This window comes from Cupressus sempervirens, chromosome 7 (assembly GCF_028749045.1).
Source record: "Cupressus sempervirens isolate cs-2001-9-10 chromosome 7, ASM2874904v1, whole genome shotgun sequence".
Taxonomy (NCBI): domain Eukaryota; kingdom Viridiplantae; phylum Streptophyta; class Pinopsida; order Cupressales; family Cupressaceae; genus Cupressus; species Cupressus sempervirens.
The window spans coordinates 138,535,620-138,562,001 of NC_143124.1; the positions used below are offsets into that span (position 1 = coordinate 138,535,620).

Sequence of the window (26,382 nt, forward strand, 5' to 3'; positions counted from 1 at the left end):
TTCTAAGTGGAAAACAACGACTAAGTAAAGCATAGTTATTAAACAAAGTTCTATTATTTCGAAATGTTGCAATTATATGAATAGACATATTTGTGGTGACTACTAGAGATGCCTCTTGGGAGATATGAAGGTATATATAATAATCAAATTCATTGTCTAAAAATATGAAATAAAAAAATGTAATGTTCCTGTTATAAAATAAATAATAAATCAAACTTTTGTAACTGGCCGATTTATTTAATATATCTCGGACCCATTTTTATTTTTGTCTCCGTAGTTTGTGTCACCGTCAACTATCTTTGTACACCCTTGAAAAGTTTCCCACGGCTTGTAGGTTGTAGTCGGTATGTTATTTGGATTATTTTTCATGTACTGCGAATTCCTGTTGGGATTCTCTGTAACTTGCCATTTCAAAAGTGAAAGATCTTCCCTACTTGGCTCATCCGATTTTGGTGGGATACAACCCTCACCCTATTTTGTCGCCTGTAATACTTCGCTCAGATCTGGCAAGTCGGAACATCATCATATTGTGAATATTCATTGTGTTGGCTTGATCTTCTCCTTTGTCCTGTGTATTTGCATTAAATCTGGCTATTTGTTTACACTGTCTGCAAAGTCCATCTATGCATCACTTACGAATTCCATCTATCTCTAGTTCCCACCGTACACTATACGACCTCCATCTTAGGCAACACCCTTCACTTTTCCCCACATCTCCCACCTCACTCCGTACACCTTCCTCAACTCCGTACGGCTTCATAGCCACACCGTACGGCTTCATTGCATTTGGTAGCCACCGTACGATTCACCTTTGTGCTTCATACGGCCTTGGCTCCCTTCACCTACACGGCCTTGACCCCCCTCCACCCGTATGGCCTTGACTTCTTCCATACGCATCACAATTCAACTACAAGATGTACTATTTGTACCAGGGATTAAAAGAAATCTAGTATCAATATTTGCTCTAGAAGATGATGGATATAAAGTCACTTTCATGAATGGAAAAGTCTTAGCATGGCCAAAGAATGTTGCATTTAAGAAAGCCCAAAACATAGGTGAAAGACATGGATACCTATACAAACTATGCAATGAGTCAAAACAAGCACTCATTCATGAAGCCCATAACTCCAACAAAATCTAGTATAGAAGATTAGAGCATATACACTTTCGTGCCCTAACCTTCGTGGACAAATTAGTAACAAGGCTACCCAAACTTAAATTCACCCAAAATGGGTCATGCAAAGGGTGTGTTTTAGGAAAGAACACTAAGGGATCTTTTTAACATAGTTTGAGTAAAACCAATGGAATTAGTACACTTGGAGTTATGAGGACCTATGTCTACCCCTTCTATGGGAGGTTCTCTATACTATATAATTTTTAATGTAATGTTTACAGAAGATTTCTCCAAAAAGACATGGATCTACTTTCTAAAGTGTAAAGAGCCAGAAGAGATTCTTAAAAGATTCAAAGAATTCAAAGCCCTAACAGAAAACTTCTCCGGAAAGAAAATTAAAACTCTAACAATTGACAATGGAAAAGAGTACACTTCAAAAATCTTTAAAAAGTCTTGTGTTAATGCCACAATCAAGAGGGAGTTTATTGTACCCTATAATCCTCAACTAAATGGGGTAGCAGAAAGGAAAAATAGAACTATTGTAGAGGCTTCAAAATCAATAATGCATGATCAAAACCTTGATACTTCATTTTGGATAGAAGCTTCAAGATACATAAAAAATAGATGTCCCCATTCACATCTTGATAATAAAACACCAGAAGAGGTTTTTACAAGGATAAAACTTGACGAAAGTCATCTAAGAATATTTGGATTTCTTGTATACATACATGTACGTAAAGAGAAAAGGACAAAACTAGAACCTTCTGGGAGAAAAGGCATTTTTGTAGGTTACAGTGAAACTTCTAAAGTCTATAGGGTATACCTACCTGATCAAAGCCAAGTATAACCGAGAAGAGATGCTATTTTTGAGGAAGACATTTCCTTCAAAAAGTCAAAGAGCTCAGTTGAGCTTGAAATTTAGGGCACCTAAAAACATGGTGGAAGAACCTACTTCTGAGCCTCAAAGGGAGCAACCAAGAGAGAACCCTAATGAAATCCAAAATGATCTTGAGAATCAGAGGGAGCATGAAGAAGAAAATCAAAATATCAAACAAAATAAACGTCCACTTTGGGCTAGAAAGGTTGTTGAGGAAGCTGAAAACATTATGACTCCCAAAAACACTTTCAAAGAGTAATGTTAAAACTAGAGCCCAGAAAACCATGATGATAACAGCAATAAGGAAAATATAAAATTGAAACAAAGACACCAGAAATATCTTGGGAAAACCCTTCAAGAATGAAGGGAAAAACCTAGCCACACAACACAAATATATCTTTATTGATAATGAAATGTTAAGTGTACAATATCCTTTGATAGCTAGGAATATATAACAATAGGAGAGACTCTTCACACTATAACCAAAGGTCTCTTGAGATTCCCATAACTCCTATAATTAATTATAACTCTTTGAATATCCATGCCTCAATGCATGTGAATGACGCATGTCATTTACATTTAATATTGCAAATTAAACTTGAGTGTCATTTTCAACTGAACGTAATAATAATGGTAATAACATTCATATTTCTAGAGATAAAGATATCTATCGCAGCTACCATCTTCAACACTCCCTCTTAGCCAAAGAGAGTTCTGTAGCTGAACAATCACACAAATTTGCAACCAAAATGTTAAAGATGAAATTTCATCCCATATATCCTATAAGATTCATGAAAACCTATAACAATCAATCACATTCATGAAATCGCGCAACATGAAACACTATAACAATTAATCACATTCATGGAATCGCTCAACATGAAACCCTATAACAATTAATCACATTCATGGAATCACTCAACATGAAACCTTGTAACAATTAATCACATTCATGGAATCATTCAACATGAAAAGATTTGCAACACTCGCAACTAAGCCTTTATTCACAGACTCTCTCAAAGTGAACTGTCGTGGAATCTCTCAACATGACATCCAACTCCCATCACGGAATCTCTCAACGTGATGACATCATGGACTCTCTCAACATGATGTTCACTATCGCATAGTGAAAGAGTTATCATAGCTGATCTTACAATCTCATTTATTCACACAAGAATAGAAATAGGTATAACAAAAGCAAGACTTAGTTCTATTTATGTCTCAAATTTCACAAATACCACAAGCATGAAAATGATGGAGATTCCATAAGCACTCCCTCTTAATTATGAAGCCTCCCTCTAAAGCTCATCATCTCCCCTCGAGCTATAATTCATATCTTGATGCACCCTACAACCAAAAATTTAAACATACTTCCCAAATATAAAAGTTAGAATACTTATCTATTTGAAGAACAATCCTCTTGATCACGCATGCAACCATATACAACACTAGAAGTAATGCATGCAACCATAACAATAAAAATTTAAAAAAACTAACATTATACAAATTTCTGAGCAAAAAATATATATACCTCTTTTAGGATCTATACCCAACAAGAGACCGACTTAAGAGCTCAAGATGATATACTTTTAAAAGTACCCATAATAGCCTTTTGATTGACTCCAGTTGGGGTGATCTTTCTGGCTTGATACACAACCCAAGTGTTCATAGATGCATCCACTACCTGAATCTCCCACCATATTGCACTACTGACTAGAACAATTTCCAACCTCACAAAACTACTCACAGCTAAGACCGATCTATATTTTTCCTTTCTCCGATAATTCAACCTTAAATTATATTAATTTTCTATTAATACCATAACAGAACTACACCTCTAACACTCTAGTTGAATCCATTAATCGAGCATGATTTAGGAAACTTGGGTAACGTTTCGACAAACTATCTAACTCCAACAAAAGATGAATACGATGAGACAATAATCATGCACCCGACAACAATTACACAAACAACTTTAATGAACCAAAACTTGCCGACAAGAAAGAAAAACAAGCCTTGAAGATTGAAGAAACTGATGTCTCAAAAAGCATGAACAAGAGAATCGACGGAGCTTCACATTGTCGGCACAAAAATTGGATCAATGGCAATACAAAGAGATGTCAAAATGGAATCCTCCCGCCATGCCTAATACCACGCAACCTCATATATCCATGTTGTTGGATTCTCGTACTTCATTTTCAAGGCGATAGACCTCAACTTTCATCAGATCAAAGCCGTGCATCAAATATCTTCACCATCCATACTTGATCGCTTCACATGTTTCTTCTTATTCTTCCTGTCCGATTTAAAAGACAAGTTTGCAATAAGAATAGGTCCACCGGAATTCAGCACAAGCGGCCTACCATTGTCATACACACTCTCCAACAAATAATCATCGTCTCCAAGAAAGCTGTAAGAATCCGACATGCCTCCCGCTGATCTGATCCATTCAATTACATCCAAAGCCACAGCCCCGCAGCCTCAAAAGCCATGAAAACCCTCAATAACTTCGAATGTCAAAAAAGTAACAAAACCCTCACTTCTCCACTAAAAAATTTAAATTTACTAATTAAACAAATTTACTGATAAGTAACAATGCATTATAAAGATAACGCATGCATATAAAAAGAAGAAATCAAAAAACTACTTCACAGTTTCTAAACAAAAGGCATGAATAAATTTTCTCACACTTATCCAAATCTCAACAGATATGCAAACTAGAGGAGGAAAAAAAAAACACTTCTTCATTGCTATTATCAAACCTAGGCTATGATACCATGTTAAACCTAGAGCCCAAAAAACCATGACGATAACAGCAATAAAAAAAATATAAAACTGAAACAAAGACAGTAGAAATATCTTGGGAAAACCCTTCAAGAATGAAAGGAAAAACCCAACCACACAACACAAATACATCTTTGTTGATAATGAAATGTTAAGTGTACAATATCCTTTGATAGCTACGAATATATAACAATAGGAGAGACACTTCACATTATAACCAAAGGTCTCTTGAGATTTCCATAACTCCTATAATTAATTATAGCTCTTCGAATATTCATGCCTCAATGCATGTGAATGACACATGTCATTTACATTTTAATATTACAAATTAAACTTAAGTGTCCTTTTCAGCTGAACGTAATAATAATGATATTAACATTCATATTTCTAGAGATAAAGGTATCTATCGCAGCTACCATCTTCAACAAGTAAGAGGCCTAACATATTAGCAAACTATGTGTGGCTTTAATGAACAAGATTATAGACTCATAACTCACTAGTGCACAAGAAGCTCTTAAACATCAATTATGGAAAGATGCCATGACACAAGAGTATCAATCCATTTTGAAAATTGATTACCTAGACTTGAAGGGAAATTTGTTATCTCCTCTAAATGGCTTTCCAAAATTAAACATGCTGCAGATGGTAGCATAGAGAAAGTTTTGCTCCAAGAGGATTTTCACAAAAGTTAGGAATTGGTTATGAGGAGACATTTGCACCTGTTGCCAAATATACTTCTGTTAGAGTAGTTATAGCCATAGCTGCAACCAAGGGCTGGAAGATACACTGGTTGGATGTAAAATCTGCATTTCTGAATGGGACTGTAGAAGAGGAAGTTTAGCTAGAACAACCTAACAGTTTTGTGATTCATAATGTATCATCCCATGTATGCAAACTAAAGAAAGCCCTATATGGACTCTAACAGGCTCCCGAGCCTGGCATGAGAGAATTGACAGTCAATAGAAGATAAATTCATATCGCAAAGTCTCTACTGGAAGCTATCATCTCTATTCAGATCAACAGTGAAAAGTAGGTAGAAGATTGACAGTGATTGATATGTATTCAGATGCAGGTATTAACAGTTAAGGCAGATCAATATATTCAACCACAAAGTGATTGATATATATATATATAAGCAAATATGTGATCATCATACATAACAGTTCACATACATAACTATTCAATACATTGATAAATTGAATGAGAAATCTTAATTGGATAACCAAGTTGATATCAGGATTACGAACCCACTGTGATTGTCTTGTGTTTATTTGGGTTTAAGTAAAGTAAATACTTGCAAATAATATATTGAGTATAAGTTTGCGAGAGAAGCATTCCCAAATCATAAAACACTATATGGGAACCTTAGATAGAAGAGATACTTAACAATAATAAGAGATGATGAAATAATACCAACAATCTAATAAGGAGAAGAAGAGCTTTCATATAGAGAGAATAGTTTAGAGAGTAGTTTTTTTCTGCATCAATCACAGAGTCTCGAAGAGGGGACAACACACCTGATTATAGTCATCTCTCTTGAATCAATAAATCCTGTTCGGATCATATGTATGATCTACAGATCGAAGGCTTGTACTGAAGGGTGTTACATACACAAACATAATTAATCACCATCAGTTGGGGCGGAATTAGTTAATGCTTAACAATATCCGATTATTGCATCTGTTTTGATAAATACAATTCAATCATTGTGTTTCCTCAATAAGAGACAACAGCGAACAGTCATGTCTATTCCCTCTTACCCTATCGGTGACTATTTATAGGCAAACCACTCTTGAGAGAACATCATCAAAATCCATTAATGATACTCTCTCTTATCAATAAATATCAGTTCACACATCAGAAGCATTTGCAAGGAAATCCCAGGAAGTATCGTCTTCATAAATCAAAGTGTTATCAGATCAATATAAATTGTGACTGGTTATTGCCTGCAAAACAGAGATGAAATCAACATTCATTGAATTGTAAATACTATATCAGAGTCTGATATATAAGTTTAACAGTAGAATTACACCTACGTCCTCTTATTCACTATAAAGGTATCCTAATATTGAGGTAACATTATTCTTAAGGTGATTGGACCACGAAGCCAAATTGGACAATGAGTCCTGTTAAGGTCAAGAAAGACTGAATGAGTCTTATGGCCTCAATATACATGTTGTGTAAGGATCGAATGAGTCCTACAATGATGTAGTAACCATTAGTCACTTGAACCAATAGGGCATTGTCTAGCTAGGAGGTCATTCTTGTAGGCAAGTTAGTCTATAGATTGTAACTGGCTAAGACAATTGTGGGTTCTAAACACCAACTGTGGGATGGCAAGAAAGATTAGATCCTGTTTTTGCACCTCTCGTGCAAGGCTAAGCCACTTCACCAAGGAAGTTGTGCAGGTTTCTATAAATTTGAGACTAAAAGGTCAATGGTTTGGAGGTAAAACCTCTGATGATGACCTCTCTCCTAGAATGACATTCAGGGGCATTTGCAGAAAGAGAAACAAGACCAAATACCTCTATTATTGATGTAATGTCCCTTTTTTAGCATTCATAGCATGATGTTGTCGTTAGCCTATTTCCCCACGGTCCCGTAGGTTAACCAGGACATTAAAGGGGTTTAAAGGCCATTTGGCCTAGATAGTTTCAGTTGCAGATCTTTTTGAGGGGTTTTGAGGCAACTTTGGGCATACTTACTATTTATAGTAAGTCATCTTGGATATGGTCGGACATCCAGTGGCAGCGGTATGTCGATGGTAATTGTTTAAAATCGGCAAGAAGACTTGTTTATCATTGATAAGATTTGTTATGCATTGATAAAGCTATTTTATAAAGTTAAATTTAAATATTTAACTTTATTAATGCATAGACTATAGTTTGTGGGAAATATTTAAATTAAAAGAGTCCCCTTTATTTTATAACACATTGGAGACATAAGTTACATAAAAGGAGTGATGTTTTATCCCACATTGAGAAAACGAAGGATTGAGCTCTTGTGAGAACACTATAAAAGAAAGGGAAGAGCTTCTTTTTAGTAGGCTTGGAAATATCAAAGAAATTGGAAAATTTTCTGAAGATTATGTCTCTATAGTTTGAAGGACGAAATCCCTTCAAGGTGGAAATCTTGACGCCATTGAAAGATATGGTCTTGAGATTCAACATAGTAGCAATCCGAAAAAGCAGATACAAAAAAGCAGTCCGAAAAAGCTGAACCGAAAAAGAAGGCTAAAAAACGGGTACAAAAAAGCAATCCGAAAAAGCAGAACCGAAAAAAGCAAACCGAAAAAGTAGTTCGAAAAAAAGCAAAGTAGAAGGGGCAGCATTGAAGGAAATTATTACAGCCATCTACAACCAGGTTCTTTTGTTAGTATTTTTTTTAGGGTGTTATAAGCTTTCAGCTATAAGTGTGCATTATACCAGCATTATCATTTTGTAATCCATGTAAATGCCAAAGTCTTGGCCATATTTCATGAGCATTGTAATTTTCATTGCAATTAAGAAGATAATAGTTGCTGGTGTCATTTAAGCAATTTAATATCATTATTTATCAGCTAGTTAGTTTGCATACCAACTGTTTGTAAAAATGTCGGTTGTAGGTGTTCATTTCTCATGCTTAGATCATATATATGCATTGAATATTGTCAAAATTAGTAGCACACTCATGTTAGGTCATTGTGTAGTCCATTGTAATCTTCTAGCATAAGATTCTCATTGATGCAAATTGAAGAAAAAGTTATTTGAAGCTAGCTGAAATACTATATCAGTCATATGTCCCTTGCATGTGAATTGTTTGATGAAATTCCTTGAGCTTTCATCAGTTTCTTTTGAGGGCAGATTTGAGGAGGGTTATTACAGTGGTATGAGAGCTTGCTTGCAAAGTGTTTGACAAAATGTCAACAACTGAAGTATAAAGATTTTTGGTGTTTGAAGAAGTTATAACCTATTGGGGTTATTACAATTGAGCTCTTTCTTTTGGCTTAAACAGTTCTTTCTTTTGGCTTAAACAATAGTTGGATGGTTTGTTAATTCATTTTCATGTGAATGTAGTTAAATGAATACAACTGTTACTAGCAGTTGCTTAAACAGTTGACACCATTATCATGTTCATGGGAAAATATAAGTATTTTCTTTCTGTTAATATTGGTTAAAAGAAAAACTTCAAATTCCTGTGATCTGGTCGTTAATTTTATATTATCTGGTAGTTTGGATTGGCATGTTACAAAAACATTAAGTCATGAACAAGTATCTCCAGTGATATGAATCCCTAAGTAGTTTCTTTCTGTTAATATTGGTTAAAAGAAAAACTTCAAATTCCCGTGATCTGGTCGTTAATTTTATATTATCTGGTAGTTTGGATTGGCATGTTACAAAAACATTAAGTCATGAACAAGTATCTATTTAATACAAGTATGCATTCATATACAAATCCCTTCATGCAATTCGATAAACCTACAGTCCAAAAGCGTGTGACATTTAGATAAGCAACCCAAGATCATTACAGTACTTAATATTTCCTTAGACTTTGCAAGACAAAATTAGTTACAGTGCTTCCTAAAAGCCTGAGTTCCATGTTATGATGGTACATTTATTCAAAAGTTGATGAGCATCTCAAATTCTCAAGCTCTAGTTATCATGTAGCCATCATCACAAATTGCAAAATAAAATCATGGAATGTTTGGCACATTGATAAGATCTTCACTATTCTTCTGAACCTCATAGATCAGATTAAGAACCTTAATTCATTCGATCAATAAATAATTTACACAAACCCCTTGCCAATTTCACTTCAAATATCAATCTACACTTTAGTCCACTAAAACGTTTTTGGTTAGCTATAGATTAACATTGGTGTCGTCTTTGTTTTGAGAGAGTATTTTGCAGTTCCATATCAGCACTACAACATGACAGTTAAATATTTTGAAGGTGCAACTACGGTAAATCCATTGAAGCCAGTTGTCTTTTAGAAAATCATAGATAAGGTATGTATCCATGGCTGGTGCAAATGTGTGAATGAGGATTGCTTCCATAAGGTTTTGGCATGCAAGATCACAAAGATCATAGCCAAACTATAAAACATTTCAGAGATTTAAAAATCCCCATCCCTATCATTTAACTTTTATGTTCTACATGATGAAACTTTTGATTTGACTGCTTGAAATGACAAAATGATGACACGTAAGATGCAAGCAGCCAATATTACAATTTAAACAGGTAACTTTTCCAATGACTTAATGGGTGTTTTAGTGATTGAGTCCTATGAACTAAAATCCCTAATATGAAATGGAGAAAAAGATATAAAGTTCAGAGTCGATTTAAAATTTTGTGAGATATCAGGTAAAGTAGATAACAAAAACAATTATTAGATATTGACAGCTCCCTCTACCTGAACTGCAAAATGCCCTGCTTTGCCTGCCTATCTTGCACAAAGTATTTTTCCTTAAGTGTGTAGCAAAGGTTCTCATATGGTGGGAAGACATTTATAAAAGCAGTCAATCAATAATACAGAAAATTGTTCTCTTAGACGGCCTACATACCTGAATTCCACGCTGCCTCCAATCCTCAGAACTGCTGACATTATGCATTGATTCTAACATAGATCTATCAAAACTTCTGAACTGTATAATACCCTTTTGTTTCCAATAATCCAGCATGGGGTTAGCATATTGGGGCTTCTCTTCATATATCCACAATCTTTGTTTTGAACGGGTAATAGCAACGTATAAATGTTTTGCTTCACTGCACAGAAGGTTATGCTTGATACTGTCAAACTTAGGATACTGATTTTTTTCACAGCTGTCAAAACCTTTCTGATTCATGAAATCATATAATACCCGCCATTTCATGCCTAGTGGAGAGCTACTGAAGAAATTGTAAAGCAGCACATCCTACAAAAAACACAAATCAGAGTATTAATTTCTACTTGACAGAATGAAGATAAAAATAGGTGTGAAGCTATATATTCTTTCTTAGAAAAGTATACAGAGGAAACAAAACCTGAAATTCAAGTCCTTTGCATTCAATTAATGTCAAGACGAGACACTGCTTCCTCACTTGCTCAAGAACCTTTTCCTTCTGACAATCATCCCGTACTAATATTGCTTGCTCAGCACCAAATTCATACTTTTCACTTCCAGAGTTTCCCCCGTGACCACAAATTGTGCTAATGGGATTTTCATCCTCCTTGGTGTCTAGAAATGTAGGAGCTTCTCCATATATTAGACTAGTTTCTGGGCTTAATTTATCTACGGCAAAAGGGAAGTAATGATACAGTAGCTCCAATACACTCTGTGCTAATTTTGTTATTCCAGTATGTGTACGGAAATTTTGGGTGAGATGAAACAGGTCAGGCATGATTGTTTTTCTGGACTGATCACTGTCTGCTTCAAGGAATTCTTTATAGAACAAATTTCTGATGTCTTCAAAACGAAAGTGAACACCTCTCGCAATTGTTTGGGCCGTGTCACCAGCAAAGACAAAACCCTCCCTAACATTAGAGCACACATACTTGAACAAAGAAATTTGAGCCATGGGAAGATCTTGAACTTCATCAACATATATAAAATTCATTTTCACACCTAAATATCCATTAGATCGGATCTGGTGATGCAAATGATTTACCACATCAGCAATGTCAAAATTACCATTCCTTTGTTTTTGTTTTTCATAGTGCAAGAAAATCTCATAGATTGCTTCTCTTTGTTTTACACATAATGTAGACACACGACTCTCTGCCATTGCAATGTAGTCATCCCGACTCAGTTTGAACTCAGCAGAGTTAACTGAGTTTGAACTGCCTTTTATGTGGGAAATAATTTCAGTAAATACTACTGAAGAGTCAAGTCCTCTTCTTAGCTCTGCATTGAAATGTGGCCAATAAACTGAGTCAAAGCGTTCGTAGCTGACTTCATTTTTTCTTATGAATTGCACAAATGCAAGAGATCTTCTATATGTGGACCTTTTTACAGGAACAAAGATTTCCCTATCATCGAGTATTGCAGCATTTTGACCACCATCATCAATATCTTGACTGTTTCTGTCTGATTTTGTTGAATCCACTTCCCCACCAATCTCTTCACTTGAACAGAACTTTTTCTCTTGTAACTGGTATCCTTGTTCTTCAGAACATCTATTTTGGAAAAACTGGTACTGTACACTCCCATCCAACATTATCAAAAACTTTTGAAATGTAATGATCAGAGGAAAGTGTTTGTCCTCTATATCAATAAAACTATCTGGAATATTTTCTAATTCCTGCATGTTATAACTGCTGTCTAACATTTCCATGCAAGGATTATGATCCTTTCCCTGTACAAAACTGACAATGGAAAAGCCTTCAGAGTCAGAAAGTGTTAATTACAGCGGTTAGCATATGCTCAATTTAGTTAATAACTATACTTCCTGACTTGAACTAACAACTATGCACCATAGTTCTCATAACTACTCTTGTATTATTTTGCAGATCGTCAACCAACTAGGAGCTCCTGTACAACTGCATATCAAAATGATTATGCTTTATGCTAATTCCAGTTAGACTACAAAGAACAAACTCCCTTCTAATAAATCATCACCAGAATCATCTATGTAGTTGAAAAAACTTAGAAAGCATAAATGCAATCTAACAGTTGCTCTAATTTGCACACTGAGAGATAAGAAGTCACTAAATTTGATTAATAAAAAATTATTAACTTTCCATAGCATGCTAGTTATGTCTCACCCACATAGTTGCATCCAATTCCATTTCCTTGTATATAGATGTTATTCTATTTAATAAAACTATTAAAAGCTATAAAATATTATTTTCTTTTCTCAAAAAAATTTTGTAAATAAGAGAATTGTTTTAAAAACACCTCTACACACTTTTTAAAGCAATTATATTTTTCCTGAATGAGCATACATTCATCTTTTATTCCTGAAGACTAGAATTCTCTAGATTTTTATGGCTTTGAGAATGAAAACCATCCTAGCTTAGTGCTCATGCACATGTCGATTGTAGTTGTTCTCCAATCAAAAAAAATTCCAAAGTTCGAGATTTTAGTTTTTGGCGCAACGTCGTAGGGGTTGTGAGCATTAATATATTGTTACTATGCTTGATTTTAATGTCTTTTTGGTTATTTTGATTTGCACTATTAGAGATTACAATATTTATAGCATTTAGGTCTTGAACTTAACACTCATGAAACCAAATTTGGATGCACAACTTTGATCAAGCCTTACTTCAAAAATTTCACTGTGGTATGAATTAATAGTTTTGGTTGTAACAATGGACAAGGTTTTACTTGTTTTAACTACTTTTAAAGTGTGGTCTCATCTCTAAAGCCCAAATACTTTTTTATTCAGGTCAAAAAAGGTTGCACCATATCTTTTAAGGCATCATTATCATTATCTACTATTTTCTCAAAGATCTAGGTCTTGGTTGGACAGTTATTTAGTCTACTCTGATTAGAATAGACTTCATTTACTACCAAACTCGTGGTCTCAATGTTGATTGTTCAATATGCTTGCTCAATTTTCTTCCTATATCATCTGCTATGATAGACCTCTTTGCTCTTTGTCATTTGAAGAAGTCCATAATGTTAAAGTGTAATGTCCCTTATTTGATATAGCCTTTAATAACAACATTAAAATATAAAATAATAAAAATAAACCTAAATTAATAAAATATAAAATAATTAAAATATCTATCTATATCTATTAAAATGTGTATGTGTGTCTATCTATATGTGTGTGTGTGTACGCACACGTGCGTGTATTTAAATTAATGAAGGGTCAAAAGGCATAAAAAGAAAGTTGTGTTTCCCTCAAACAAATAAGGTATAAGAGAACTTTGTTTGGAAAAGGGAGGAAAGGAAGAGAAGAGCAAAAAAATTAAGGATTGATGGAAAGAGTAAGAAAGGGGATGATAAAAATAAAGCGACTTCCAAAGGGGCAGCATGGTGTAGGGTTGTGACTACTTCAAATTGCGATAATTCTGAAAGGTTGAGTCTTCCAAAGGGTGGTAACTTTGAAAGGTTTTGACTCTTTCGGAGGGCAATGATGAAAGGTTGTGACTCATTGTAGTAGGTAAATTTGCATTATAATTAATTAAGTAATCGTTAAGAAGTTGTACCAAGAGTTGCGTTCGTTGGTATTAGTAACCAACTCGGGCACTATTTGTAGTACGCCATGCAATAGGATGGTGTGGTAATTTTCAGGAACTATCTTGGCACGGGTACGTAACTTGACTTGGTACACTCAATAAAGGATATATTTTACCACTTGTGCATTATTCCAATTACTTAGATAGATGTGAGGGTAATGTTATGAACTATATACATTTTATATGTTGCTAGTATTATTCTACCGTATTGGCATAAACATTTGCGGCATCATTGCCTAAATAGAACCCAAGGTATGACAAGGGGGAGGAAAATGGACATTTAATGGGCAGAGCCTTCAACCAACAGACGGTAAAAACAGACAATGACATTGAGGAAGAGGAAGTGAGCATAGAAGACCAATTGACACAGGACCTCGTCCAGGCGTGGGAAGTAGCGATTGCAAAGTATGTATAGTGGGAGGCAAAGAAGAGGGCTCTCCCCACCAATACAATATATGTCGAGCTAACGGTGAATGAGGCTATGTATGATCTTCTAGGAAGCCTTCCAAAATTGCTCGCAAGGAGGCTAGTAGCAGTGGAAGAGCAAAGAAGAGTGTAATGTTCCCAAATTCGTTAAACTCCAAATAGACGTGCACTGGATCACAATGGACGAACAGGGCGTGATGTATGGCTGGGTCAAGATGATGTACGGACTATTTTGGGCCAAACGGTGGATGCCTGGAGGTTGTACGATGTGTTTTTTGGAGGTCGTATGGTGGTGTATGAGGGGACGTATGGTTGAGGGAGCAGTTCATGGCTGTACAAGGAGGCAATGTGAGCCATACGGTGAATGATGCTATGGCTGTATGGTATGTTTAAGGTTGGTCGTATGGTATGAAGAGGTTGGCCATACAGTTTGGTGGGAGAGGCAGTATGAATGGGAGGTCGTATGGAATGCAGGAAGACACTACGGAGGTCGTACGGTATTTGCAGTAAGTGTTGTGAGCAGCAAATGGAGTACGGAGAAAAAAATGGTTGCAGCTCTGTACTTAACTATTTATCCGAAATACATTAGATAATGCCAAACAAGAATGGAGATTTGAATACGAATAACCGTCAATAAATATTTGTCGAAAGATGGTGCTCCGATTTGCTAGATCCGAGCAAACCATTACATGGGACAGAATAGGGTGAGGGTTGAATCCCACCAAAATCGGACAAACCAAATAGGGAAGGTCTTTCACTTCCAAAATGGCTAACAACAGAGAACTCCAAAAGGAGTTTGCAGTACAAAAAAAATCCAAATTGCATACCTAATGACTACCTACAAGTCATGCTTAAATACTCGTCAAGGAAGCTTTTCGAGGATGTACAAAGATAGCCAACGACAACACAAACTACGGAAACAAAAAAAAAATGGGTTCGAGATATATTAAATCAATTGGCCTAGTAACAATAGTTTGATTAATGATTTATTTTATAACGAGAACATTACAAAGAGGCAGACCTGAGAGAAAAGAGAAGGCAACAAATATTGCAACGGTTCTATCAAAACACTCAAACAGAGGACAAGCCCAACGATACTAGTAGTTGTAGAAAAAACCCTCAATGGAGGCACTTGGGAACAACAAAGGAAACTACCAACTCTACATTTAATGCCCCTCCTTCCCAACAAGGATAGTAGACGGAGAGGAGGTTCCATTGGAAATCACTGAGGAAGACATAAGGAAGGTATTGTTAGTACACCAACAAGAAGAGAGGAGGTGTCAACTAAACGACCAAGCCCAACAAGTATAGGAACCAGACCATATTTTTGAGGAGGACGAGGAACAAAATTTTGACGGCAAAGTGGCAAAATTGTTTGAGACTGCGGTAAGAGGAATTGAAAGATTAGCTATTTTGAAAGCACCCATCATAGGGTATAATGAACTAGAAACCCTGGGAAGGTGGGAATCCCATTTCCAGCCAAGTAGAGGAAGGAACGAGCATGGGAACAAGAAAATTCTACAAACACCAGGAGGAAGAGGATAGGAATGGGAGCAAGGTACCTTGCGAGGCCAAGAAGGAGAACCTCTGCACTAAAGTAATAAAAGAAAAATGTCGAACAAGCCAGTTAAACAAAAACTTCCTACGTTCTAAGGGGAGGGATTGGAAGATCCCATAAGGCACTGTTAGACATGCATAACCATTTGGGAGGTAGGGGGGAAGATGATGAAGACTATTGGTTGAAATCCTTCCTTGCCACCTTGCGGGGGGTGGCAATTGACTGGTATACAAATTTGCCAAACATAGAAAAAACATATGGGACACCCTAAGAACAGCCTTTGAGACAGAATTCAAATTGTTAAGGGATGATGATGAGGTGGTAGCAAAAATATATAACACTCGCCAAGGGAAAAGTGACAGCCTGCAAGTATACTACAGGAGACTAAAACGAACGTATAAGGAAACTTGAGAACAAACCAGCAAACAAACTAAAGAAAAGGTGGTTCATTAAGGGGTTAAGCCCCTCAATCCAGACGAAGATGAAGGTGATTCCTCCATCCACCTATAAAAAGGCTTGCAATAGGGCTATGGATATTGAAAGTGAAGATAAAAGATCAAGAAATAAGAAGAATAGTGATGCCAGCAATGAGGAAGAAAGTGAGGAGAAATCAAAAATGATCCAAGCCCTCTGCAAGGACATGATACAAATGTTGAGGGAAATCAAAGAAGAAAAGGAAGTCAAAGGCAGAAAGGATGTTTGGCATACAAAATGTCGTGGTGAAGGACACACAAAGGCCAATTGCCCAAAGAACCTGTTCTGCCACATCTGTCAAGTAGCAGGACACTATGAAAGAATGCCCGTACAGCTTAAAGGTATGAAGTGCACAAGTACTCCTCATGGGAGAGCAATCTACACACCCCACTCCAAGGAACACAAATCTCGATGCCCATCTAGGAGGATATCGAAAAACAAGACAAGGAGGCAATAGCAATACCAATACACTACGCAGTTGTATTTAGTACAACGAAAAAGGTCGTTCAATGATTCAGTGCCGAAGATGTAATTAATCGGGGCACTTTGCTCAGGACTGCCAAAATGGTGGGGGGAGTAAACTTTGTAGGTGGTGTGGGCCAAGGAACCATGAAGACATGGGTTGTCCAAAGAGAAAAGCAGTCAACATGTAGGAAGTCAAAGAAACAGAACAAGTTATGGCAGTGACTTGCCTACATGCGAAAAAAGCCTCTTCCCTGGATCCCCAAATAAAGAAAGAACGACTCAAGGAGGCAAGGACGACACTGGAAGAGGAACAACACTAGGAGAAGATGAAGCCTTCCATCCGATCTATGTCAAAAACTAATATTATCAGACAAATGTTGCAAGCTACCATACCAATAAGGGTGGTTGACCTAGTGGAAACCTTTTCACAAATAAAAGTAGCAATATCTAAGAGAGGAGGAGATAACATCAGACAAGAAGAGAGTACCTCCAAAGAAGGGGATGGCAAGACGGAATAAGTATGGAGAGACAAAACAATGGCAAATCCAGCACTCTTTGTCTATAATGTTCCAATGTCCTCTAACCCTTAGTAACAGAAGCGTATGCTTGAAGAATGTTAGAATCTGATTTACCACGTTCCATAGGGAAGGTTGTACAGTAGCTAGGAGTCTATAAGGTATGTGGAAATGACCAAATTGGTCGTACGCTAGAGGTAATTGGGCTGTACGACAAGCAGAAGCGAGGTACGGCAGCAATGAGGGTTGGTATGGTGACTATGAAGGCCGTAAGATTGGGTAAAGACAGTCTATGTACAACACACAAACATGCCTACTGCTGTACGGTGTGCAAGGAGGTTGTACGGGACGGGGGTGTATGAAGGTCGTACAGCTGAACTGGGAGGTCACACGGTAGACAGAAACCAAGCCGGTACAATGAAGGATGGATAATATGGATGGAGGGTTGAGAGACCATATGGTCAAGGAGTGATCAGTCCGAAAAATGATAAGAGGTCACACAGTTAGGTGCCTGAGCCCAATACGGGATATAATCTTGTTCATACACAAAACACAATAGATCTTGATAAAATCCACACAATAATAGACTTAAATGCGAATAATAATTGTCGAAAGATGGTGCTTCGATTTGCCAGATCCGAGCAAAGTAGGGTTGAATCCCACCAAAACTGCAGGAGCCAAATAGGGAAGATCTTTTGCTTTCGAAATGACAAACAACAAAGAATCCCAATAGGAATTCACAATATAGAGAAAATAATCCAAATAGCATGATTAAAGGCTACCTACAAGCCATGCTTAAATACCCGTCAGGAAACTTTCCAAGGGTGTACAAAGATAGCCGATGGCAACACAAACTACGGAAACAAAATAAAAAATGGGTCTAAGATACATTAAATCAATTGGCCTGTTAGAATAGTTTGATAAATGATTTAATTTATAACGGGAACATTAGATTATCATGGGGATGGGACGAACTCTTGCAATAGTAGAAATTTAAATCATGGGCCACCAACTAACACTATAGTGGATGGCGAATTAGGAGTAAACATGCTTCCTGAGGAGACTTAGAGAGCATTGGGTAAACCCACACTACGGCTACCCACCTCCCCCCTGGTGGGAGCAGAGCGATAGGACATCAAACCGTGAGGTATGCTCATGAATCAAAAGGTAATTATTGGCACTCAACTATTCCTATTAAATTTTGTGGTCATTATATTATAAAAGAAAGAATATGATGCCCTATTAGGTAGAAAATGGCAGGTACTAGCCAAAGCCAACCACAATTGGAAGCAGAGTGCACTATCTATTGAAAGCAAAGGGAAGAAATATACAATCGACTTACAAAACCAGGTGGTAAGTCAGAAATTGGCTTCTGATTCAAGATCTGAAGAAAAGGAATACCTAGAAAAGGGAGGAATGGAACCAAACGAGGAAGGCATTCTCAAACTAGGGAATAATTCTGAAGATGAAACAAATTCTCTAAGTGGATTGTTCCATTGGCAAATGGAGTACAAGGTGTTCGAGTCAAGCTGTAATATGTTGGAAATTGTCCAGATGGAGTAAGATGAGGCCACGTACCCCAAGGAGGGCAAGGAATACAAAGAAGGAACAAGATGGACAGATGATACACCAGCCCATCAGTTTAGGGGAGAAGAAAAGATAAAGTATGAAGAGCTCAAGGTGGTAGAACTTAATTTGGGAAACCGAGAGGAACCAAAACCTATAATGATGGGAGATGATGGGACCCCATCCTCAAAGGAGCGACGTTGAAGATATTCGTAGAATACAAAGACATCTTTGCTTGGACGTATAGGGATCTTAAGGGAGTCCCACCAGAGTTTTGCATACACAAGATACCACTACTGCCAAATTCCCAACCAGTATGGAAGCAGCCATACTATATGAACAAAAATTATTCCGTCAAGGTGCAAGAGGAGATTGACAAAATGTTGAACGTTGGGATTATTTTCAAGGTACTAATGGGTATCCCCAATAGTCATCTCATTGAAAAAGGAAGCAAAGCAGATTAGAAAATGCATGGACTTCCAATGCTTGAACACAATAACAATAAAGGATCCTTTTCCTATACCATTTACAAATACCATATTAGAGAAAGTAGCCGGACACTAGATATACTCGTTCATAGATGGGTTCTCTAGGTATAGTTAAATCGGCATAGCAGAGAAGGATAAATTGAAGATTACCTTCATAGTAGAAGATGGGGTATATGCATATAATAGAATGCCATCGGATTATGCAATACTCCTACAACATTCAAGAGGATTCTACTCCATATATTTGACAGAATGACAATAAGCAATTTTAGGGCATTTCTAGATGACTGGTCTGTTTTCAGTGGCAAGCAAACTCACCTATCAATACTACGGGAATGTATGAAGCAGTGTAGAACACCACGACTAGCCCTAAATCCCAAGAAATGTCGTTTCATCATATGCCAAGGCAAACTATTAGGACACATTGTAAGGAGGGATTGAAACCAGACCCGGACAAAATAAAAGTTATTGTAGAGATGGAGGACCCCCAAGACGCGACTAGCGTAAAATCATTTTTGGGACATGTAGCCCACTATAGAAGTTTCATTATGGAGTTAGCTGAAATTTCCTTGTCACTCAAAAATTGACAGGGTAGGTAGAACCATTCGTATGGGAGCCAAAGCAAAACAAGGCAATGAACAAACTTAAGGCAAGGCTAGTAGGTGCACCTATACTAGTCTACCCTGACTGGAGTAAGGCATTCCACACACATGTGGATGCTTCAAACTATTCTATTGGGGCAACATTGGCTCAGGCAAGGGTGAAGAGACTAGACCAACCGGTGTACTTTGCAAGCAGATTGCTCTCAAAAGCATATAGGAATTATAGTATAGCAAAAAGAGAAGCACTAGGCATGGTGTAATCAATACAAAAGTTTTGCCACTATCTTCTGGCCACACCATTCACATTCTCTGTAGATCATTAGGCACTCTATCTAGTCAATAAACTAATAATTCAAGGAAGGGTAAGTTGACGACTTCTCCTTCTACAAGAATTTACATTTAAGATCATAGTACAACCAAGACAAAGTCATGTCATGGTGGATCACCTTTCAAGAATAAGGTTGGGGGAGCCTGCAGGTAGAGTAAACGAGGATTTCCCAAACACATCTTTTCCGGATCGTAGTACTTCCAAGTTGGTACAAACAAGTGTGGCGATACCTATTCACCATATCCTTTCCATCCAACATGGCAGCAAGCGAAACAAGGAAGGTAGCCTTGAAAAGTAAAACGATTCAACTAATAGAAGGGTTATTATATAAAATGGGTTTCGACCAAGTACTCTGAAGATGTGTAATGGAGGACATACCAAGTGTACTGCAAGAGTCTCATGATGGATTGGTAGGTGGACACCTGGGGCCAGATGCAACAACAAGGAAGATGCTTATGGTCGGTCTATGGTGGTCGACATTGTACATAGATGCCAAACAATGGGTGATGAGATGCGATACATGCCAGTGAATGCGAAAACCAATAAAGAGGGACTTCATGCCACTTTTCCCATCCCAACCCTTAGAGTTCAAGAAATGGGCACTAGACATTGTAGGACCAATAAAGACAAGTGTAGCCACACAATGTCGGTACATTATAGTTGCCAGAGAATACCTCACAAAATGGATAGAGTCAAGGGCCCAATATCCATTACAACAAATATGAGTGTACATTTTGTGAACCAGATGATGCGGAACATGACATAGGTGTTTCACATTTTCCACAAACCTATCAAGCCCATATTACCCACGTGCAAATGGACAAGTAGAATTCAGAAACAAAATCTTGGTATCCATATTGTAAAAGATGTGTAGGGTAGAGGATGGAGATTGGGAAGAAAAGCTCCTAGCAGGCCTATGGGCTTATCAAACCTCCTACAAGGTAACAATTGGAAGCATGCCCTTCCAAATGATGTATGACCAAGAAGCATTCATACCAACAAAGTTCACTATACCAAGCCTGAGAGTGGTAGTAGAAAGTAGATGGGGGGAAAATGAAAGTTTAAAGGAGAGACTTGAAAAGCTCATAAAGCTAGAACAAAGAAGAATGACGACATAATGGGTGAAAGAGGTGTCACAACACCGAAGGAAGGTCATAACAAAATCAAACCTAGAAAGCTTATGGTAAAGTGGCTAGGACCATTCAAAGCAAGGGAGATGGACAACAATAGAGCAATGAAACCATCCACCTTAGATGACAGACCAAGGAACCAGTTAATGGGTCTAAGTCAAGAATCTACCAGAAGCGACATAGCGAAGGCAATAATATGCTAGGCTACACTACAAAAGGAGGATGGACACTAGGACATGGCAAAGAAATTGAAGAGGATCCAATTGTCATTGAAACACCATATCGAACAGACTTAGATTGGAACAAACCTCTCATGGAACTAGAAGAACAAATGGTTAAAAAGTAGGTAAAAGGGGTGGCAGTTCCAAGGATTCATAAACACCTCACAAATGCGCCTATTTGGACCTCTCACCCTATGGGTGAGAATTAATGTTACTAGCAAAAAGAGTGCCCTAGAAAGGGAGGAAGGAAGGCTTTGTAGCCTGTGATATTGATAAAGAGGCAGAGGGAGAACCAAACACGAAGGGATGCAAGCCAAATATCAATGGGGATGAGGATGATGACATTATTGGACCTCCCCGCAAATGATAACAAAAACAAGGATTTGTTCATTTTGTTCAAAAGACAGGTGTATGAATGAAATGGTAGATAAGTTTGAAAAGGAGGAGGAGAAAGCACCATATAAAAAGGGTTCAAATGAATTATGGAGGGTAATTCCCAACCCAGAAGACACACTGGTAATAGGAGACAAAGCCATTTGGTATCATAAGTACGAAGGGTACTATATAGATGACAACTACAAAGGCATGGGGCCAGCACCCCTAGTCGATAAAATATTTGACTTTGACTATTTGGGGACCTGCTACGAAAACAAGTGCTACCAAACATTTCCGAGCACTTGTGTATGACAACCAAAGTAACGAGACTCAGACTCGGCAATGGTAACTCAACTCGTGACCTGGCTCGAACTCAGCAGTGACTCGGCAAAGTAATAAAACCCTTGAAATTTAGAGATTTTTTTTGGATTTAAATTAATTCCATGCACCCATTATTTAATAAAGATTAAAGACACAATAATATCATAAAATAGAAGGTAATTTGATCACATACATAACATATATCAATTACGTAACTACAAAGGCAAAAAAAATAAAAATCAACCGAATCAAATGAGTGAGCCGAGTCACCTAGGCGAGTCAACCGAGTCACCCTGCCGAGTCAACCTAGTTGGCTGAGTTAGCCGAGCTAGGGTCACGGGTCATTTTGACCCGACTAAGTCAACTTGACTCGCCCGACTCGTGGCGAGTCTTGTTACTCTGGTGCCATACACTTCTAAAGTGAAAGGTTTAGAACCAAGAAGAAAGAGAGACAAAAAGGAAAATAGAATGGTCAACTGAGCCAACTAAAACTAAAACTATAATGTCCTCTATAGGATTTTCTTTTGAATGTTAGGACAATAGCTTTTAATTCACCATTTCAAAATCTACTAACTGAACTATATGAGAGAGTTTCACCGTCTAATCATCAATAATAAAGCGAATTTGATATGATTTATACTCTTGAGGCCACTAAACATGACAATAAAGTCTACTATTTGGGTAATAGACGCTGCCTCCAATATGATTATTGATGGAGTTGTATATAGCTTGAAGATAGAAGGTTATAATGGATAGGTTGGTATTGTTTCCCAAAATTAGGCACTAGTGTTGTCTATCCTTTCTCATATACTTGTGCACTCAATTATGCCAGATTAGATAGTTCTTTCAATAAGCAGATCCACATTGATTTTTAAGCAAGGTATATATTCTCGATAATGAAGTAAGAATTTAGATTGCAATTTTAATCGTTCCTTATAATCTGTAGTATTAAACTGACAAGAATATTTGAAGTCAATTATATATCTAATGGATAGATGCCCGATAGAGCCAACCCCAATAAGAAACCTTTAATAATACTGAACTGTGATTCCAATACTTTGCGGTTTCTCGTGGAGTTCCTTAGCCCATCTAATGATTACGTCTGAGTTACCCAATCGGAGATGGTCATATTGTAATCTTGGTGTTGATGTGAACGCTGAAGGTTATATTCTACCTGTTTCAACTCGTGCTGCATTCTTAAGATTTTCTTCTTCTCCTTCCCATGACTGTAGTCTAAGTGGTGTACTTACGGGTTTGTTTACCGCTGGTGCTCCTCACCTTTCCTTTCCACGGTATTGGCACTTTACTATTCGAATAACTTCTCCAGCTGGGCGTACTCGTTCTGCCGTTTGTCGTCTTTGATTTTCTCTCCCCCCCTTTCTCCTATTTGATGCCTTCATATATCTTTGTATTTTTTTGGGAAAAGATATGGAATGGGAAGTGTGTGTCTATTCCTTTGATGTCCCTTCATTAATCTCTACTGCGTCTATCGATTTGTTAATATTGGAACAAACAATATATTCCTTCAATTACTGGTATAGGAATGCGTTGATTACAATTATGAGTTTTCTATTGTATTTATATTGCACTTAGTCGTCTTCTTTGAGTATGATTAAAATTCATCATACCATCGCATGAATATACTTGGATCGAGTTGTGAACTACTGGATCCCTCACATTCATTTACAATGGTGGACGTATCTTGTTGATATCTAATATTTGATATCTTATATATTTTATTATTATAAGGGTTAATTATATATTACAATTATATAAATGATAATATTTATTTTATTTTATATGTTTTAATCATTTATTCATATATATTATTTTATAATCTTATATTTTATTTTTATTTAGTTATAAAGATATAAATATATTATTATATCATATTATTACTATTTATTAATCATTTAGATATTATTTAAATATTGTCATTTAATTAACTTGACCTCTAAGATTGGGGATATCACAAAAAAGGTACAAAAATCTCTAAAAGAAATAAGACTCTATTTTGGAAGCAATGTAAGGAGAACAAACATAACAAAAGTTATCAAGCAGAGACCTGAATCCACAAGTCGCAAGAATTGAAATGAAGTCATAAAGCAAGTGAGCCACCATGCCAATTGGGAAGGAAGGTAAACTAAACCACCGTACAAGTACAACAGCGTGTGGATATTTCGTAGAGCTGTACAACGTACAGAGGAGCAGTTGTATAACTAGGACTCTTCGTACTCATATGGATAGGGAAGGAGAAGTCAGTGTACAGCCAGTGCATGGAATAGTACAAAGAAGGGAGGCAACGTACAGATCCATACACCAAGGGGACAGAGAAATAGGACACCGTATGACAGCCCCTAAAGTCCATACATGGGCTCTAGTGGGTAATCGAGTGGGCTATAAAAGCAATTAGAAAACTTAAACAATAATGGGGGGCAATTGGGTTAAGCGACAACCCTAACAAGAGGAAGGAAGAAGATAACATAAGGATAGCAAGGAGCCAACTAATGGTTATTATGGTTACAATGAGCAAGAGCCACGAGAACAAAGGAAGAATGGAAGAAGTCTCAGCTGCTAACATTCATTTTGAAGGAATTGCTGGAATGGAATGCAGGAATTGGTGGCAAGGCACAAGTGATCAACATCTATTGAAGGCCACATTGAGAAGAGCTAAGGTAGACAAGATCATATTCATGCCCATTTTTTTATCTTAAAGAGTTTGAGCCAATCCTTCAAACCCTAGTTCATGGCTATGACTAAAACGGTCATAAATCTAATATTCAGTACTTGCAACAAAATTTGACAGTCATTTACACCACAGAATTTTACAAAGGTTTTTGGGGTTCCAAGTAAAGAACTACAAGAAGGGAAGACTCTAAAAATGACTACATAAGAGAGTACCCATCTTTCAAAATTGGAATGCAAGGATAATTTGACACAAAAGCAATGGGATAGCATATGGAGTAGCAACCAAGGCATAAAAAAATGTTCGTAACGAATGCGGAATGGAGATGTCTAATGGACCTGATCAAGAGTAAGCTAACTAGAGCAAGCTACACATCAAACATTGTCTTGTCCATGCTTCCACAAGTGAAAGGCTTGTGTCAGGGTAAGGCTTATAATTGGGCTCAATTACTTTCAAATAGACTCGAGGAATTCCTTTTGTTGAAGCACAAAACTTTCTACATGCCCCATCACACTATAGCGTTGTTTCTAGATGCACTACGCACCTAGGTTGCTCCTAGACATTGGGGAAGCTTTATACATTCAAACTAAGTTGAGCCATATAAGCCAACAATGATGTGTTGGATGCATATGGACACCATAGAAGGTGAAGGAAGCACCAAGTCTATGGAACCACAGAGGAATAAGGCAAGACAGGAAGAATCACTCACGCAAAATTTTGGGATGGAAAGTTGTCACGATGAAGAGGAAGAAACATCTTCCGTGGAAGAATCTAGTGGGGAAGAGTATCGGACTTTACAACTAGCAATAATAGACACTTTAGGCTTCGCTAAACCTAGGCGGGTAAACCTTCACCTTAAACCTTGATCACTTGGTTCAAAGCTTTTCTATAGCAAATTTAAACTCTGTGACCTTTTAAGTTGGCAAGATCCTTAAACTTGATCAAAATAAAAGTTATATGAATAATTTATTAATTTGAGATATTTACTTTTTAAATGAATATGATTTAAATGAAAGCAATAGTGTTTATGAGTTAAGGATATTGCATAATATTGAACTTCAACACCCCAGACATCAACCCACTTTCACAAAATAAATTGTCGACCAGTCCCTTACCCAACCTTGGCTAAATAGAGTCAAACTTTCTTCATATCCTTGTATACAACCTTGGGAGACGGTGCTATACCATCCACTACTTTATAGATTGGAAATTTAATTAGCAATACAAACCCTAGTCTAATTGAATTCAATTTCTTTGCATCATTTAGACAAAATTTACATAGACAACATTTCATATGCAAATTTTCAT

At 37.0% G+C, this 26,382-nt stretch overlaps 1 protein-coding gene and 1 long non-coding RNA gene across 3 annotated transcripts in view; one reads left to right on the top strand and one right to left on the bottom strand.

Moving 5' to 3' along the window:
* Nucleotides 1-26,382, top strand: part of LOC149545897 (uncharacterized) — a 178,291-nt gene that overhangs the window by 51,469 nt on the left and 100,440 nt on the right. The gene's annotated exons all lie outside the window — the stretch shown is intronic.
* LOC149545898 (uncharacterized) overlaps nt 1-26,382 on the bottom strand; it is a 169,302-nt gene that overhangs the window by 50,206 nt on the left and 92,714 nt on the right. For both annotated transcript variants that reach the window (XM_089790872.1, XM_089790873.1), the window contains exons 9-10: nt 10,778-12,098; nt 10,318-10,668 (exon numbers count right to left, since the gene is read on the bottom strand). In XM_089790872.1, the coding sequence (XP_089646998.1) occupies nt 10,318-10,668; nt 10,778-12,098 (1,672 nt within the window). The remainder of the gene's footprint in view (nt 1-10,317; nt 10,669-10,777; nt 12,099-26,382) is intronic.